Source organism: Lynx rufus, unplaced genomic scaffold (genome assembly GCF_022079265.1).
Source record: "Lynx rufus isolate CCGP_SWC_20201006 ecotype Redwood Valley unplaced genomic scaffold, mLynRuf1.p SCAF_37, whole genome shotgun sequence".
Classification (NCBI taxonomy): domain Eukaryota; kingdom Metazoa; phylum Chordata; class Mammalia; order Carnivora; family Felidae; genus Lynx; species Lynx rufus.
This window is the reverse complement of record NW_025814853.1, coordinates 496,677-513,056: the sequence shown is the minus strand read 5'-3', so window position 1 is coordinate 513,056 and position 16,380 is coordinate 496,677. Positions and strand designations below refer to the sequence as shown.

At 63.9% G+C, this 16,380-nt stretch overlaps 1 protein-coding gene and 1 long non-coding RNA gene across 4 annotated transcripts; both read right to left on the bottom strand.

Annotated features, from left to right (window-relative positions):
* Positions 1 to 325: 325 nt before the first annotated feature.
* Positions 326 to 2,829, bottom strand: LOC124522546 (uncharacterized). The gene is made up of 2 exons (XR_006964804.1): positions 2,294 to 2,829; positions 326 to 1,569 (listed from the first exon to the last, which is right to left on the bottom strand). It is a non-coding gene; the product is annotated as an uncharacterized LOC124522546 (long non-coding RNA).
* Positions 2,830 to 5,676: 2,847 nt separating this feature from the next.
* On the bottom strand, positions 5,677 to 14,914 carry ENGASE (endo-beta-N-acetylglucosaminidase). 3 transcript variants are annotated; one of them, XM_047094023.1, is made up of 14 exons: positions 14,711 to 14,914; positions 13,103 to 13,170; positions 12,749 to 12,950; positions 11,836 to 11,984; positions 10,914 to 11,071; positions 10,217 to 10,365; positions 9,755 to 9,920; positions 8,757 to 8,860; positions 8,331 to 8,439; positions 7,969 to 8,159; positions 7,283 to 7,431; positions 6,711 to 6,819; positions 6,317 to 6,431; positions 5,677 to 6,155 (listed from the first exon to the last, which is right to left on the bottom strand). In XM_047094023.1, exons 1-14 carry the CDS (start codon positions 14,815 to 14,817, stop codon positions 5,706 to 5,708), a joined length of 2,226 nt encoding a protein of 741 aa, XP_046949979.1. In that variant the 5' UTR covers positions 14,818 to 14,914; the 3' UTR covers positions 5,677 to 5,705. The 3 variants fall into 3 exon arrangements, with proteins under 3 accessions (XP_046949979.1, XP_046949981.1, XP_046949982.1); XM_047094025.1 differs by having other exon boundaries at positions 6,711 to 6,816; XM_047094026.1 differs by having other exon boundaries at positions 12,749 to 12,946; positions 14,711 to 14,735.
* Positions 14,915 to 16,380: the final 1,466 nt, after the last annotated feature.

Here is a 16,380-nt window from a genome sequence, read left to right as displayed (position 1 = left end):
TTTGTTGACGTTGTGACCCCCAAGCCATTTCAGGTACGGTATGCACACAGTGGGAGGGGCTAGGCTGGGCACGAGACCCCCCTCCCCCTCCCCGAGAGCTGGCAGTAGAGCCCGCCAGGGCGACACCCACTCCCCATCATCCCCCGGGGTCTGTGGAGCCACAGGAGACCCCCCCCCCCACGCCAGCGGCCAGCGGGGGCCACAGCCACTGCCCCTCCCCTGGGGTTCAGGGAGGGACGCGGGGACGGTGCCCCCTTCCCACCTTCACCTAGTCACAGGAGTAGCCGTCTCTGCCCTCCTCACCCCCGTCCGGCTGAAACTAACATTTCTGATTGAAGTTTATTGACGTTTCCTGCCGAACCAGTCACAAGCACACGTGCAAGGCGGAAACTGCCGTGGCCACACCAGCCTCGGGGCTGCTGAGCCTCTGTTGTAAGAAAGGAAAATCTAGGAGGAAATTCCCCTGCACCCCGCCACCCCACACACACGCACGCACAAAGCCATCGGCCCTGCAGGGCCCCAGGGGTCGCCCTCAGCCTGCCCGCGGTGACTTCTGGCTGCAGGCTCTCCCAGCCCCCACCCCACTCTGCCAGGCCCCGGGGATGGCACCTTGGCCCTGCCGGACTTGGGGTCCCGGCCAGCCCGGCACCTGTGTTGGTATTCGGGCTACGGCACCCTTCCCCTCCCCCGGGCTTGGAGACATCTTTTTGCCAGGGTCCATTTCAGGAGGGGGGAGCAGGTCGGGAGCAGGGGGAGGCCCATCGCGGGACTTCCTGGCGGAACTGCACTCGGTGCCAGCCTCCCCTCTAGAAAGGTCCCAGGACCGTGCGGGGTCCAGGGAGGAGATTCTGGCTGGGGCCGCCGGTAATCCTGAGACAGCCCCGGTAGCTTCTGGAGGAGGCTGCGCGGTCAGGACCTGCCTCCGTTACAGGAGAAAGTGTCTCGGGCCGGGGAATCCCAGGTGCCCTGACGCGCCAGAGTTGGGCTTCCGGGCGCGGCCAGCCAGCGGGTGTGGGTTCCCCGCCAGCCAGGGCACACCGGGTCCCGGCTGGTGGAGTGGCCGGATCGTGTCCTGGGCGCCGGGCCCTCTCTTCCCACTGCCCAGAGCCCCTCCTTCTCAGCCGCCTGGGTCCGGGCCCCTCGTGGCCTGTGCTGTGCCGTCCACCCACCACGCCCTCTGTCTTCAGCTGGGCCCCCCCTGCCCAGCTCAGCCCTAGCAGAGCCCGCAGGCTGCGCGTGCCGGCCAGCTTCACTGTGCTCTCTGCTCCTGCCGCCCCCCACTTCTTCCCACTGCGAGCCCATACTCTCTGCCCTGGAGAACGAGGTCTGCTTTAAAGTCAGCTCACAGAGGATGATGGGTTCCCGGAAGCTGGGGGGGGGGGGGACAGGCTGCAGCAGGGGGGAGGCGCTAGGACCTTGGGACCCGGGGCCCGGCACCCGTCCGCCCGCCCTGCGCCCTGTGCGGGCCGCTGGGGCTGGTCCCGTCCTCACCGCACGCCTGGCAGTTGCTTCTGTGAAACTGCAAGTCCTTTCTGTTTCTGTTGTAGTGAAAGCTTCCACCGTTTCCTTCTTGGACCATGAAGGGCAAAAACAAAAAACAAAAACAAAACAAAACAAAAAAAAAACAAAAAAAATCACAAAACAAAAAACAAAACAAAAAAAGATGTTAAGATCCAAGCAGCAACAAAACCAACCAAACCGAGAAGCATCCACCACGTCCGAGTCGCGCGTGGCAGCGCACATCGCAGCGAGGGAGCACGTCCGGCGGGCACCGCGCCCAGGAGAGCGCCCGGGCCCCCGCCCCTCCCCGGCCACGGCGCTGGCGGGATGGGGAGAGCAGGAGGGGAAGGGGCCTCGTTTTCTACCAAGTCTTCCTTTCCGGCCCCCCACTCCCAGGGCACGTGGGGCCCAGCGGAGGAACGGGCCACAGGCCTGCGCGGGGGAGAGCAGCTGGCGACCTGACCCTGTTGCCGACCGTGCCGGTGGAGGGGACGGCTGGGCTGGGCTGGGCGCGGGGGGCGGCCACTCATTCCCGGGGTCTCTGGCTCCAGCCCGTGCCCGTCACCCTCACGTCCAGCCGTCTAGGCCCCAGCTCACCCACTCTGCCATGCCGCCAGTGCCCACATCCCAGCGAAGGCGTTTGCAGGCCACCAGAGCCGGTCCGACCAGCAGCCCTGGGGCCCGACCCCAACACCAAGGAAGGGCTGACATGGTTCCAGAACTGTGGGGCGCCCAGGCCCCCCAGTCCGGTGAGGGGGCTCCCGGGCAGCCTGGACAGGATCATTCCCCTTACCTAAGAGCATCGGGAGGGTAAGGGCCTCGGGGCTGAGGACACGCTCTGGCCGGTTCCTGTTCCCTTTCTGGAGGCGGCCCTGGGCCTGGTCTGTGGGAGGGAAGGCAGGCCTCATGCCGCCTGCTGGACCGGGCCCTCCTCACCGCTGCCCTGCAGGGGAGCAGAGGGCGGGCGGGCCAGTGCAGCACGGTGAGGTCCGGAGTCAGGGTGCCGCGGGGCTGGACGGCCAGGCCAGAGCAGGGAGAGCGAGGGGTGGGGAAAGGCCCAGAGGGGTGCCCGGGTCCGGTCCCAGGGTGGCTGGAGAGCAGACCGTAGGCAGCAGGGAGGAGGCCCTGGCCAGGCAGGGATAGCTGGAGTAGGGAACAGCAAAAAATAACAAACATAGGCTCCCAACATGGCTCCACTGTCTCATGAAACGTAAAAATTTAAAAAAAAAAAAAAAAAAAAAAAAACCACCTCACTTTATATATTCAGCATCAGCTCCTGAAGTGAGCCCCTTTTCTATTCCTGTTGTACAGAGCCCCGCCCCGCCCCTCCCGTCCAGAGCCCCCTCTTCTTGCGGCAGCTCCGCCCCCGGCCCCGCCCTCCCGGCCCCCCAGGACTGCAGCCGAGCCCCAGGCTTCCTTTCTTACCATTCTGTATGCTTCCAAGGTGTGACCATTCAAATCAACAGTATTATTATTAAGATTATTAATAAAGATTTCTTTCTTCAAACCAGGACGACGCTTTTTGATTTGGCAGCTCCCGGGCGGGGCGCAGAGGGTGGAGGGCCGGGAGGAGCCCCGCGGCCCGGGAGGGGAGTCCGGACACCTTTCTGGGCCAGACGGCAGAGCCCCCGCCCTCCGCACTCCTTTCCCGACCCGACCCAGGACAAGCCGGAGGCAGGGCTCACGCGTACCCCTGGAGCCTCGCCTCGTCCCCGCTGCGGTAATGCTTGTAACGTTTCGAGCACATTCCGGGGGAGACCGCCACCGGGGCCCCTTCCCAGTGAGCAGAGGCTACCCCACACCGGCGCCTGGCCGGGCCCAACGTGGTGCCGAGCAGCAGCTGTGGCCAGCCAAGTGCGAGCGGGAGAGGGTACGGGGCTGGGGGCGCCGTGGGGAGGAGGGCCCTCAGATCCCAAGCGCGCCCCGGGCTCTACCGGTGTGATGGGCGATGGGCAGAGCCCTGGTCCCGCGCTTCAAGGAGAGCCCCGGGGGCGGGGCAGGGGGGCGCCCCTGGAAGGCTGGGGCGCAGAGCCCTGCCATCCTCCCCACCCCCGAAGAGGGAGCAGGACCGGAAGGAAAGCACAGGTCAAATCAAGAGCTGAGAAGCCTTGGGCGTGGGGGGCTGGGCCAGAGTCCAAAAGCAAGGTTGCCCCACCCACCACTCAGCTCACCAGTTTTCACGCAGAACAATTTATTTGAGAGCGATTACACCCACCGCAGGGGCACAGGCTGAAATGCCAACATACTAAGTTTCCTGCCCAGAGCCTCTGCTGTCTGCAGGCCGGGGACGGAGCTCCCGGGGAGCTGGGGTTGCGTGGTCTCTCGCTTCTAGTCGCCTGCCCCCCAGACTGTGAGAAGGTCACGGCCGCTATAAATTTTCCCTCCTTCTCTGCATAAAACATTTGGGGGAACCAGCAATTAAAGAAGCAAACAGGCCTCGTGAATGAAGAGCTGGACGTCACAGCAGGCGGTCGGCTTCGGGGTACCCGGGGCTCCCCCCGCTGGGGACGCAGGGAGCAGGCCAGGAGCCTCCACCCCGGTCCCCCGGGGCACGAAGCAGGAGAGGCTCAAAGTGCTCCAGGGATAGTTCCAAACTGCGAACACGCTTGTGTGAGCAGCTCCGAGTGGCTCAGGTCCTTCCCACCAGTCTGCTGAGCCGTCCAGCTCCGCAGGGACAACCAGGGGTCGTGGGTGGCCTGCGCTTCCCAGCTGGTCAGTGGAGTCACCATCCTGTTCCACATGAAGCACTTCCCCCTCGGCCAGGCAAACCCATTCCCCACCGGGGGCTGAGCTGGGTAGGCCACGCACGGGACTCGGAGAGTAAAACTTTGTTCCTCTGTCTCACCGGGAAGGGGGCACGTGGGTGCCTGGGCAAACGTCAGCCCCGAAGGAGACCCCCTTTGCTGTCCTGCTGGCCGAGTTTACCAAGGCCACCCCGACACCCCTCTGAACCCCCGGCTGAGGCGCTGTGGCTGTACTGCCGCCTGGTGGCCTCTCTCCTCCCTACAGCGTGAGACCAAGTCCGTGGACCCCTGGCCTTGGACCCGAGGCCACCCCTTAGGTGTGACCCCCTGGCTGGGACTGTCTGGCCCTTGGGACCGCTCCACCTCTCATAGCATGGGTGGAGGACAGAGAAATGGGCAAGTGACCCCCAACGATGGCCCTGGGCAGCCCCAGGGTGAGACCCCGGGAGTGACGACACTGCTCTGGCCCAAGAGAGGAGCCGGGCAAGGCCTCGGGGTGGAGAGCCCACCCCTAGGAAGTCAGCACAGTGGCCCAGCGATCGACAGGGGAGCTGTGTGACTGCAGGAGCCATCTCTGACTCCCTCACCCCCTCCCCTCCTCCCCATGCAGAGCCACTGGCAGAGGGAAGGAAGGTGCTAGAAGACAGAGGAGGCAAGAGAGGAAGGCGGCCCAGTGAAGAGAGTCCTCGAAGGGCCTTTGCTAACACCTCTCCGGGGGCCGTAGCGCGGCTCACCCTGGGAGAGGCTGAGGCAAGCGGATGTGATGGAACAGGGCAGCCAGAGCGCCCGCAGACAGGCTGGGGCCGGGCTGCAGGCCGAGGGCCTTTCTGGGCCTCCCGGGCTGGCCCAGGGGCCCAGAGGACGGCCTCCGTGCAAGCTTCGCCAGGACCAACAACCCGGGAGAGACACAGCAGGACCCGGGGCCCGTGAGATGCCCCACAGGTGGCCCCAGCTCACGGGGACAGCGAACTGGGAAAGCCGCAACACAGGATGGTCTGGACTGGGGCAGCCCACCTGGCCCGGGGGCAGGTACGACCTGGTGCCAGCCCGGCCAGGGGCTCAGTCCTCAGCACCCTCCCCCCACTCCGCCCTCAGCCCTCACCCTGGGAATCGCCCCTGGGCTGCTCAGAGGCCACCACCCGCCTCCTTCAAGCCTGGTGAGCGTAAGCGTCTCTCGGCCCATTGGGAAGCGGCCTTCTCGGACGGACGGGACTCGCTTTCCCCAGTTCTGTCACTTGCAGAACTGTATTCCACAGAGGAGACGGAACAGAGCTCCTTCACCCCAGGAAATCGCCCACCCAGCAAACGGACCTCTCGGGTTTCCGATTAGCAACGTCCCCCACAAGAAAGCCCCAGCCCGCAGCCTCCCAGGGGCCTGTGGTCGTCTGCACGCTTCGCGGGGCCCCGGCGCAGAAGCAGCCGTAGCCTCGAGGCCGGGAGGGTCTGTGCTTTAATGCTCGCTCACGCGTGGGGCCAGGAGTAGAGCAGGGCCGCCCGGCCCCACTCGGCCTTCGGCACCAGAAATCCCTCCCTGGAGACGGGCTCCACCAGGAACTCCACGCGGCCGTCCGTGCCTGGCCCCGCGGCTGCCACCGCCAGGTCCACTACGCGATACTGGTTGACAAACGCCAGGCCCAGGAGCGCGGGCTTCTCCGGCCCCGGGGGCCCCTCCGCAGGAGAACCGGTCGCTCTGCAGCAGTGGATGCGGAAGCATCGGATGTGAGACAGGGGGTAGGACCAGTGCAGAGCACAGCTGAGCCGGAGCCGGGCCGGGCGCCGCTCCTCCTCCTCCTCCTCCTCCTCCTCCTCCTCCTCCTCTTCCTCGGGGGCGGCCCGCTGCCAGCGCACCCGGGAGACACTGACGGCCTGCACCCGGGGCAGAGGGCTGAGCAGGCTGTTGGCATCCACCACCTGGCGGGAGGGAGAAGGCTCAGCCCGCGGGGGCCGAGGGCGCCCGGCCCCGCGCGTTCCCGCCGGCTGGCACCCTCACCCCTCCGGCCCGCGAGCCGCGGGGGCAGGCGGGGCTCGGCTGCAGGCGGCACCCCCCTCCTCTGCAAGGGCGCCCGCCTCACCTGGAGCTCTCCCAGGCGGCAGACAAAGGCCTCCTGCTCCCGGCTGCCGGGAGGCCGCGAGAAGCTGACCCAGAGGTCCTGCAGGACGCAGCCCCGAAGGTTCACCTCGTAGCAGCTGGGGGGGGGGGGCAATCGGAGGCCGGTCACAAGGAGCCCACCTCAGCTCAGCGCCCTCCAGGCCCCGAGCCACGTCGGGAAGGGAGACCCGTCCCAAAGCGGTCCCTGTGGTCAGCGGGAGACCCCAGCCGTGAGGCACGACCGTGACGGTTCCCAGCAGCGTTCCTGGGTTTGTGTCACGGGGCCGCCTGAACTCCTCCGGTTCTGGGGCTCTCGGGTGCCCCCCACCACGTGGCCATCCCCTGCCGGAGTCTCGACAGGAAGAAAAGGCACTCACCGCTGGACCCAGCCCCCGCTGAGCTGCTGGCCGCAGCGGCCCACCCATCTGGCCAGCTTGGTGGGGGGCACCCGGAGGGGGCGGGGGCTGTGCCTGGAGCTCGCTTCTGCTGCGGGAGGAGACCCAGGACTTGAGAATGAGGAGGGTCCAAAGGAAACCACACGGGGAGGCGTCTCTTCTGGAGGCCAGAAGGCTCCCTGGTGGCACCAGGCGCCCAGGGCCTGCCAAGACAGGCTGAGGCCCTCGGGGGAAGAACAGGGCGGAGAGCCCCCACACCCCCAGGCCCCACAGACGTCCTCCTTCTCGGTGCCATGGCTGGCGGGAGGCCTGATCCCCACGTCTCCGTGGGAACAGAGACCCAGTCCCCCACGGCACGCTGTGCTGCCCAGTGGGGGCCGTGGGCCGCAGGCTCTGGCTGGCTGGGGAGTCTCCCTGTCAGGCCTGGACCACAGCAGAGGCGGGACCTGCCTGCCTCCGCCCACCCCGGTGCACTTTCTAGACCCCCCTTCCCTGAGGCGTCCCCTGAAACAGAGGAGGCCTTCAAGAGGCAGGGGCCAACCCTACCCCCTCACCACTCAACGTCGAGATGCCACCGACGTGACAGCTGCCCGCGTCCCCAGTGGTGAGCTCCAACGCCACCCCAACATCCGAAGGCCCTTCAAGCTTATACACCATGGACAGGAAGATTTTGGGGGGCACCGGGACGTGCAGGGAGAACAGCCTGTGGGAGGAGGCCAGCGATGAGGGGCCACAGCGTAACCGCGGGGACGCCAAGCTGGCTCCCGCTCACTCCCGCCAGCCTCTCCCCGCAGGACCCGGGAGCCGGGGCAGCACAGGGCGTGCGCTCTGGTCCCGCCCGAGGCTGGGGACGGCCCTCCCCCCATCCTTCCGTGACCCAAAGATCTCGGTTCTGCGACTGCACAGGAACGAGAAGCGGTCGGACTCGGCAACGGCGAGCAGGGCGGTGGCTGCGGTGGGGGGTGGGGGTGGGGGGACGGGCGCTGCTCTGCGGGGCCAGGTTCGGTTTTGCGAGGCGAGGAGGTGCCGGGGTGGTTTGGGCAGCCGGTTCGCGCTGCCGCCCCACCCGCTCAAAGACGCTTGAGACGGAGAACCGGAGAACCGTACGTAAAAACCACCCGGTTCTGTCTGTCCTCATCCCGGCTGCTGCCGCCCAGCCGCCCGACAGGGGTGGGGGTTCGCGATCGGCAGGGGTGGGGGGAAGCGGATGACCCCACGGGTCTCATCCCCACCCGCCTACCTCACAGCCACGTGCCCGACATCGGGCGGGATCACCCCGCGGATGAGCAGGGAGCTGCCCCCGTTCCAGGCGTCCTCCAGGCAGCAGTGCGTCTTCACCCAGCCCTGCCCGTCCCCTTCCGGCCTGTGCTCTGCAAACAGGGGCTGGATTTCCTGGGCGCTCGGGTGGTACCAGGGCCCCACCGCCTCCTCCTGCAGGACGAGGCCACGTCAGGGGGGGGGGGGGGGCTGGGGGCCCAGGGGGCACCGTGTACACGGGGGGACGGGGAAGCGCAGCACGGCCATCCCTCGCACGCCCCCGAGCCCCCCACCTGTCCCAGGGCACACCAAAGGTGACGCGGCCCAACCGGGAGCCCCACGCACCTGGCCGTAGCACACTCTTCGAGTCCCCATGCCCAGGCAGAAAGAAGTGACAAAGGGCAGAGAGCAGATGCTGTGTGGGGGCAGGTAGCGTCCCAGCAAGCCCCAGAACCTGCAGAGACAGCCTGGACTCACTCTCTGCGACCCGAGGCCCCCCCGCATCCCTCCCAGAGTGGCCACGGCTGTCTGCGGAAGCGGCCCCTCGGGGACCCCAGGTTCCACCCTTGCCGCTTAACTGGTCGCCAGGACCCTCCCGCCCGCAAGCACCCCAGGTAGCTGACTTCTCGCGAGCTGAGCCCCTCCCCCTGCCCGGTGTGCCCTGGGAAGGTCAGTGGAGAGCAAGGCCTGAGCTACCCGGAGACACGTTTGAAATTGCCGGAGCCCCCATCCGGCCATCACTACGCCCCTGGGCCGCGGGACAGGACTCACTTGTCCTGGTTCTGGAAGAAATCCCTCTTCTCCAAACACTCGTACACCCAGCCAGGGGCAAAGAGAGCGGCCGAGAACCCGTGCTTCCGGATCAGCTCCAGCGACTAGGGAGACAGCAGTCAGGGGACGCCCCTTCCCCGCGAGCGCGACGCCTCCCTCCCAGCTCTGAGGGGGCCTTCGAACTCAGTCCCCGTCACTCCTCAGCCCACCAGCAGAGGCCGCTGCAGCAGTGCCGGGAAGGAAGGCTCTGGGCCGGCAGGGGGCTGCAGGGGGGCGGCTCTCACATGCTGCCTCTCCAGCGCCGTACCTGTCATCACGTTATCAGACTCGCAGCGGGTGGAGAGGATCTTCGGTTATTGGATTAATTTATTCACTTAGAGCTTAATTAATGAGCAAGAACATCCCCGTGGCACTGGGGACGGGGCGGGGCTGACAGCCCGGGAGACAAGCTGACTCCCTACTTATCCCACACCAGGAGCTCAGCCCCAGCAACCCCTCCTCTCTCTCCTCACTGCTGCCTTGCCAGAAAAACCTCTCTAGCTATTAAGCCAGCAATTCCCCAAACCGCTCTTTTGCCTGGGTCCTTAGCCCTGAGCTGCCGGAGAAAGACCCCCAGCTCCCTGCCAGGGTCCCCCCGGCCCACCCAGTGGCTCCAACTGCCGACTCAGTGCCCTTCCGGAGCACACGGTCCCGACAGACGTAAAAGCGAGTCAGAGACTCGGGCCGGAGGTCCGAACGGTGCTGCTGCCCATCAACACCTAACACAAGTACCACCCGAGCACAAGAAGGGGCTGGAAGTTAGGATTTCGGGGCTCGGCTTGGCCTCGGGGCAGGTCACCGGTGTTCCCCGGTCCTCAGTTTCCCCACTCTGGGAAGAAGGTCGCCTCAGTTTCCCTCGAGTGCAGGTGGGAACGGAAGGTCCACAAGAAAACCAGGCCCGCGGAAGGCACGCCGGCCACCACCCCCACCCCACCCCCGGCCCCGAGGGCCACCCCCACCTTGTGGGTGTCGAACTGGCCCCCGACGACGTTGCCCCGGGCGAACACGTCCACTCCCACGTACACGTCGGCCCGGCGCTCGCCGGCCTGCGCTACCATTCTGTCCAGATGCTCCTCCCGCCAGTTGTAGTTAGTGAAGAAGCCGTGGCAGGAGTCGAAGAAGATCCTGGGAGGCGGCGGGGACTGGCCGTGAGGCCCGGACCGGGAGGCACGGGGGCCGCCCACGCTGGACCTCCCCCTCCCTCGCCTCCACTCATAACCCACAGCCGGGGCTGCCTCCAGGCCCGGGACGGAGGCTGCCCCGGACAGCGGGGACCCCCGGCACAGTGCCAGCTGGGCCCCCCGTCGCTCTCGCCCCTCCCGCTCCCCCCCCCCCCCCCCGGGGCGGCCGAGTGCGCCAGGCCTCCGGGAGACACGCGGCACTGCCGGCGACCCCTCCACCCAGGGGGCCGCCCGGCTCACCGGTTCTGCTCATTGAGCTCGTTCTGCCACATGACCTGCCCGCTGCTCACCACGCTGTCGTACCAGAGCACCAGGCCCCCCGGGACCTGCCGACAGAGCTGCGTGCTCAGGTACCGGAGGAAAGGGGGCACGTTCCCCACCGCGGCCAGCTGGAGAGGGGTGAAGAGAAGGCCCTCGGTGAGGCCCAGGGACGTCGGGCAGAAGTGCCCACACAGGACGTAGAGGAGGACACTTCACCCCAGAAGCAAACGGATGGACACACACCAAAGAAGCCACGGTCCCAGGAGCCCCTCCACCCCACAGCCGCCGAAGGGCGGGTCCAGCCACCTGGCCTCTGACTCTCCTCCCTTCCTGAGGCAGGAAGGATAACGGGCACGGCCACCAAGAAAAGATTAAAGGCCACGAGGGGGGAGGCTGGCGGGAAGGGAAGCCACACGCGTGGCCCAAGAAAAGCAAACGGAGGAGGAGAGGGGTCTCCTTGAAGGAGAACACGGAGCTCGGCCAACCCAGGTTTCTGGACACAGCGCCAGAGAAGGTTCTGCGTCGCTTCGAAGGAACGGAGATGCGTGGGGCCGGCTCCCGCCGCCGTGACGGGGAGCCGGCCGCAGTGCGGGCCCCGCCAGGCCTAGCTAGGGAAGCGGCAGGGGGACAGCGCCTGCGACAGGGCTGGGCAGGCACCGGAGAAGGTCGTGCTCACACTCAGAGAGCTCTCGATGTTGATGAGCCAGCCATCAAAACGGAAAAACTGGGCGATCAGGACGAGCTGATCGGCCACCGCCTGGTAGGAGCGCTCGTCCCCGGCCAGAAAGGCTTCACAGAGCCGCCCACCTTCTTTCCACTCGGCGATGAAAGTCCCTGCCAGGACAGAGAGAGACGAGGTCAGGCGAACCCAGCAGTTAGCAAAGCGCGGTTCCTGCCACAGTACATCAGCGTGGCCTTCAAGGCAGACGTTCAACTTCTCGGCTGTCCCCGGACAACTAGGGAACCAAACGCCCTGGGGGCAGGGCCCAGCAGTCAGTGCTAAACAAGCCAATACATGTTTCAGGGGCCGGTGAAGAAAGCTTGAGAAGCCTCACTCCATCCAGGGACCGGCCGGCCACCTGTGGCCTGCAGACCACCTATTTTTTATAAACGCAGGTTGTCGTTTTGTTTTGTATTGTTTTGCTAAGTTTATTTACTCATGTTGAGAGGGGAGGGAGGGATGGGGGCGGAGAGGGAGAGAGAAAATCCCAAGCAGGCCCCACGCCGTCAGCGCGGAGCCCGACACGGGGCTCGAACTCGTAAACAGTGAGATCACGACCTGAGCCAAAATCAAGAGGCGGACGCTCAACCGACTGAGCCCCCCGGGCGCCCCTATAAACGCCGTTTTCCAGGAACACAGCCATGCCCACCGGTCTGCCCGCCGCATATGGCTCTGTTGTCTCTCTAGCAATTGCAAGAGTGGCCCCGTGGCCGGCCCCTTCCGGAAGTCCGCCTTGGCCGGTCCTGACCTATCGAGGCGGCCCCAGGCGCCGAGCTCTACTCGCTCAGAAGCAAAGGCCTAGCCTGTTCGCCCCTGCGACACCTGGCAGGTGTGCGACCGAGCCTGGCTGAGCGGGAGGCGAGCCCTGGGATCTTACCCAGCACACAGACCCCGTGCCTGTGGGCAGCGTTGGTCCAGCCCACGGGGGGGATGGTCACCAGGTGATGGCTGAAGTACACAAAGATGTCAATACACTGCCAGTGGTAGAAGCAATAGGGATTTTGCGCCGCCGAGCCCTGAATGAACCTGCGTGAGAAACACAGCAGTCGGGACCCGGGACACGGGGACCCCAGAGCGAAAAGAGACTAGCGAGGCCCCAAGGGAAGATCCTCTTCAGTCGCGGCCAGTGATGCCGAGAGCTCGCTGCGCACAGTGTAGACGCTGGGTCGAGTGAGAAACAGAACGACACCTCAGTCCTTATCTCGGGAGGTCTTAAGGGAAACGTGTTCACCGGGCCGCGCAGGCAGTCACCCCCGGACCCCACGGCGGTTTTGAGCCTCCACAAACCCAGACAAGACAGAAGAAAGGAGAAGCGGAAGGCCTCACGCAAAAGCTCCAGGCGCCTGGTGTCCCCCACACTAGTCCCTTGACGGTTCCTCCAGGATGGTCTCCGTGCACGTAAGGTCGGGCGGGTAACCACATGAGCCGCACCCGAGACGTCACCACCTGCCTCGGCCTGTCCCTTGGTGGCCGACTCTGACTCAAGCCTGCCCATCTATCGTCCCGTCCAAGAGTATTTTATAGACGTTTAAGACCCCTGAGCGCACCGCCGGCGACTCTGGAGGAAGCGTCCCTGGCTGGGGGAGGGGCGGAGTAGGACACTCAGAGCGGTGGGCCGAGCACGGAGTCAGAGCCAAAGGGACGGGCTCCGGGCCCGGCAGTCTGGTCCAGAGGCCCGGCTCCTGGCTGTCTCTGCCACACCGTCCCTCCCTCCTTCCCCTCCATCCGGTCCCACAGAAGGAAAACACGCAACAAATTTAACGTCAGGCGATGTCCTCGCAAAGCCTTACTTGTCATCCAGGTATCCGCCCATCATGTCATGGCACAACAACGTCCGGGGCCTCCGGCTGCTCAGAGGGGGCTGCCGACACTTGAGGGGTTCCAGGGCCACATTAAAGCTGTCCTCCGCGTCGGGCGTCCACGCCAAGAGTTCCTCCAGCGAAGGTAAGTAAAAGCTGATGGGTTTGGTGGTGTCCTTGTCATAATATCTAGCTGGTCAGACGAGGGAACAGTGAGGAATCGATGGGTTAGCAGAGACGCTCTGACAATAACCGAGCGAGAACGGAGACCAGGAAGGGGCGGGCCTGCCCCGAAGCCCCAGGGGTGAACTCGGAGACAGCGTTCAGAGCCTCGGTCCTTCTCACCTGGCAGAGGATCCCGGGTAAAACTGACCACTTCACGAAAGACTGCTTCTTCTTGTTCCTCCCCGATTCTAAGCAAGGAGGAAGTTAAAAAAATTTTTTAAGTAAAAGGGTAAAGAAAAACAACACTGAGAAGCACACGGACTAGGCTCCATCCAGACGTGTGGAGGGGAGGCGGTGCTATTCTCGGACTTAGGGTTTGAATACAAGCTACGGGAATACGTATAAAGAGGCCAGTAGGCACCGATGTTCCTGCTGTCGGAAGAACAGCCCATCCTCTGTACCAGCCACCCAGACATCACCCTGCAGGACCAAAGTCGTGCTTCGCAGAGTCCACGGGTTCTTGGCCAAGGGCCAGGAAACCTCACAGAACCAGAGTTTCAGGGCCCCAGAGAGCAGGGCCACACTTCCTCCCCAGTCCACGTTTCTGTGGGTATGTTCTGTGGATGCCACACTAACTCCCCAGCTGCCGTGGAGGATTCTAACAGAAAAAAAAAAGGGCACTTTCGGTACGTGAAGTTGGAAAAGCCTGGATAAAACCAAATTAGCTTTCTTTTTTTTTTTTTTTTAAATGTTTATTTTTGAGAGAGAGACAGAGTGTGAGCGGACAAGGGGTAGAGAGAGAGGGAGACACAGAATCCGCAGCGGGCTCCAGGCTCCGAGCTGTCGGCACAGAGCCCGACACGGGGCTCGAACCCACGAACCGTGAGATCGCGACCGGAGTCGAAGTCAGACGTTTAACCGACTGAGCCCCCCAGGCGCCCCCAAATTATCATTCTTTTAAAAACAATTATTGTCATCAGAGTACAAGAAGACACGGCCAGCTACCATTTATTGGCTGTGGGCTTCAAAGCGGAAGTTGTCTAAACCTACCAACATCCATGGCCTCTTCTTTGTGACTTTCTTAGGAGACCCTGAGACCTGCCAGGCGAGTGGATGGGATGAGACATTCAAGTCTCATTAAAGTGGATGTGCTAAGTGCTTGGGAAGTGCTCCCTTGCGAATTTCATCCTATGGCTGTGCTTTTCCCTCTCTCTTGATGATTTCTCGGTCCTTCAGCTTGTCTCCCCCAATACCCCCACTCCAGGAACTGTCAGAACACTTGTTGGTCTGTACCAGAGCGTGAGCCATCTCAACATTCCTATGCAGGAGCAAAAGCGTCCCCACCAGCGGGCAGCCGCTTGCACTCCATCCCTGTTCCGTCTGAAACACCCCTGGTCTCCTTTTGGGTTTAACACGAAGCTAGGGATGCTGTTTCCAAGAAGGCCATAGAGGGGTGCTCCTAACGTCCCCCCAGGTGAGCAAAGGTCCCAACAAAGAACCAAGCATGGGCGCCGAAGGGCACGTCCATCCCTTCCGTGCCTCAGCCTTTGCCCACTCCGTTCCCGCGTCTGGAACACCCTTCTTCCCATTCGCCACCTGCTCCCTAAAGACTCGGTGCAGATATCCCCGCTCCAGGCACCACCCCCTTCCTGTCCAGCAAGGGTACGAATGACACCAGCCGGCCTCCTCCGCGAGGACCCACGGCCGACGGCAGTGGGCGAGGGCGAGGACACACAAGCTTTCCACCCACAGCACCGCCAATGGCGGCCCCGCCGGACCCCCGCCCACCTCCTCCGCTGCCACCGGCGCACAGGCCGCCGCTTCCGCTGCTCCTCCCGCGTCGCGTGCGCCCCAAGCCGCGCAGCCGCCCGGGTCCTAGGCCCCGCGGTCTCCATCACCACGCCGCGCCCGCCGCCACGGCCGGCCTCCGGCCAATCGCAGGCCTGGATCAGACCCCGCCGCTGAACACCGGCCAATCGCTGGCCTGGATCCGGCCCCGCCTTCTGCCGCTAACCAATAGCAAGTCAGGGCCCGCCCCCCGCCCCCGCCCAATGGGGTTACTGCGCCGTACGGCTGTTCCGCCCCACCAGGCCGCAGGACTTCCAGCTCCTGCTCTGGGCTCGCCCCTGAGCGGTGGGGACTTTGTAGTCGGAGGACGGCCTGGGGCGGGGCCTCGGCGGAGGGCGGGGCCACGGCGAAGCGCGGGGGCGGGTCCGTGGCGGCGCTGAGGCCGGCTTTTGGAGACTTCGTATTGTCTCGCTCCGTTTCCCCCCGGCCCCCTTTTGCAGACGAGCAACGTCCCGAAGGTCCCAAAGTCAGTAAACTGCAGCAGTGAGAGCCGAGCTCGGTTCGTCTAAGATAATTTTCAGGAAAACGTGAAATCCTAATTCTCATTCGGGTTTTAAGTAGGGAGAAGTGATAAAGGCTTTATTTCTACTCGTTAATCAGAGAAGCAAGCAGCCAGACGTTAAAACCAGTTCAAAGAGAATAGAAAAGGAGACCCGTTTATAGATGAGGCGCATTGAAATGAACATGTAAGTAGAGACAGAACTAGTTTTTCTGCAGGGTGGGGTTGGGGGCGCGGATCCCTGAGCTCCCCGAGAGACAGTCTACACCTTGTGAAAGAGAGCAAGGCTGGGGTCAGATGACTGCTTGGATGTGTGGTAGACGACGCATCGTGTTCCACTGAGGCATGGATATTTTTCTACACCCTGAATCTGCACTCTGCAGTAGGTAGGGCCCCCAAGCTCACAGGGCCTGAGGGTTTCTCAGAGGAGGCACGTTCCCAGCATCTTGGGCACTGTTCACAGTAAAAGTGGTGGAAGGAGATCTGAGCAGGGAGAAGTGTAGTCCGGCGGGAGGAATCCATGAGCACCTGGCCCCCGCGGTCCCAAACAGACCAGTCTCAGGCAGTCACTGCTGAACAGAATCCAAAGACAGAGAAACAAGTAGTGGGGAAACAGGAAAGGAATTTATTTCAGGGAGGCCAGCACCGGGAAGACAGCAGACTATCGGCTCAAAGACTGTCTCCAAAGTGCTGAAAAGACTTCCAGGTTGATATAAGGAAAATGTGGGACAGAGGGCGGTGGATATGTGCAGATGGGCAGCGGAGGTCAGGTGGATCACTGTCTTGGGGTCAATCATGGGGGTCTTGCCAGCTCAGGGCACTTCTTGATGCTTGAGGGGGGGTAGTTTTCTGTTCCCACCACGGGATGCTTTGCCCGAAGGATCTGTTGCCTGAGTTAAGAGATAAGCTGGAAGAACTTAATCGGAGGTCAGAATGGAAGTAGTTGACGTCCTGTTTCAGAAGCAGGAAGTTCAAGGAGGCCAGACGCAGGGCTGGGGCCTGCAGGGCCAAGCGTGGGCCAGCCTGAGGCTCTCCTCTCCCAGCTGCTGACACCCCTGTGTGCAGCTGGGAGTGTCCAGCGCTGGGCTGCAGCTGCTCCCAAGCCAAGTTG

Bases quoted from the DNA above. Each gene is read 5' to 3' on its own strand.
- ENGASE (XM_047094023.1), bottom strand. From the start codon at position 14,817: ATGGAGACCGCGGGGCCTAGGACCCGGGCGGCTGCGCGGCTTGGGGCG. The intron at 9,921-10,216 runs GTGAGCCGGGCG...GCCGCCTCCCAG, and splicing joins GAGCTCAATGAGCAGAACCG to GATCTTCTTCGACTCCTGCC. The intron at 7,432-7,968 runs GTAGGCGGGTGG...CTCCTCCCACAG, and splicing joins GTCGGGCACGTGGCTGTGAG to GCTGTTCTCCCTGCACGTCC.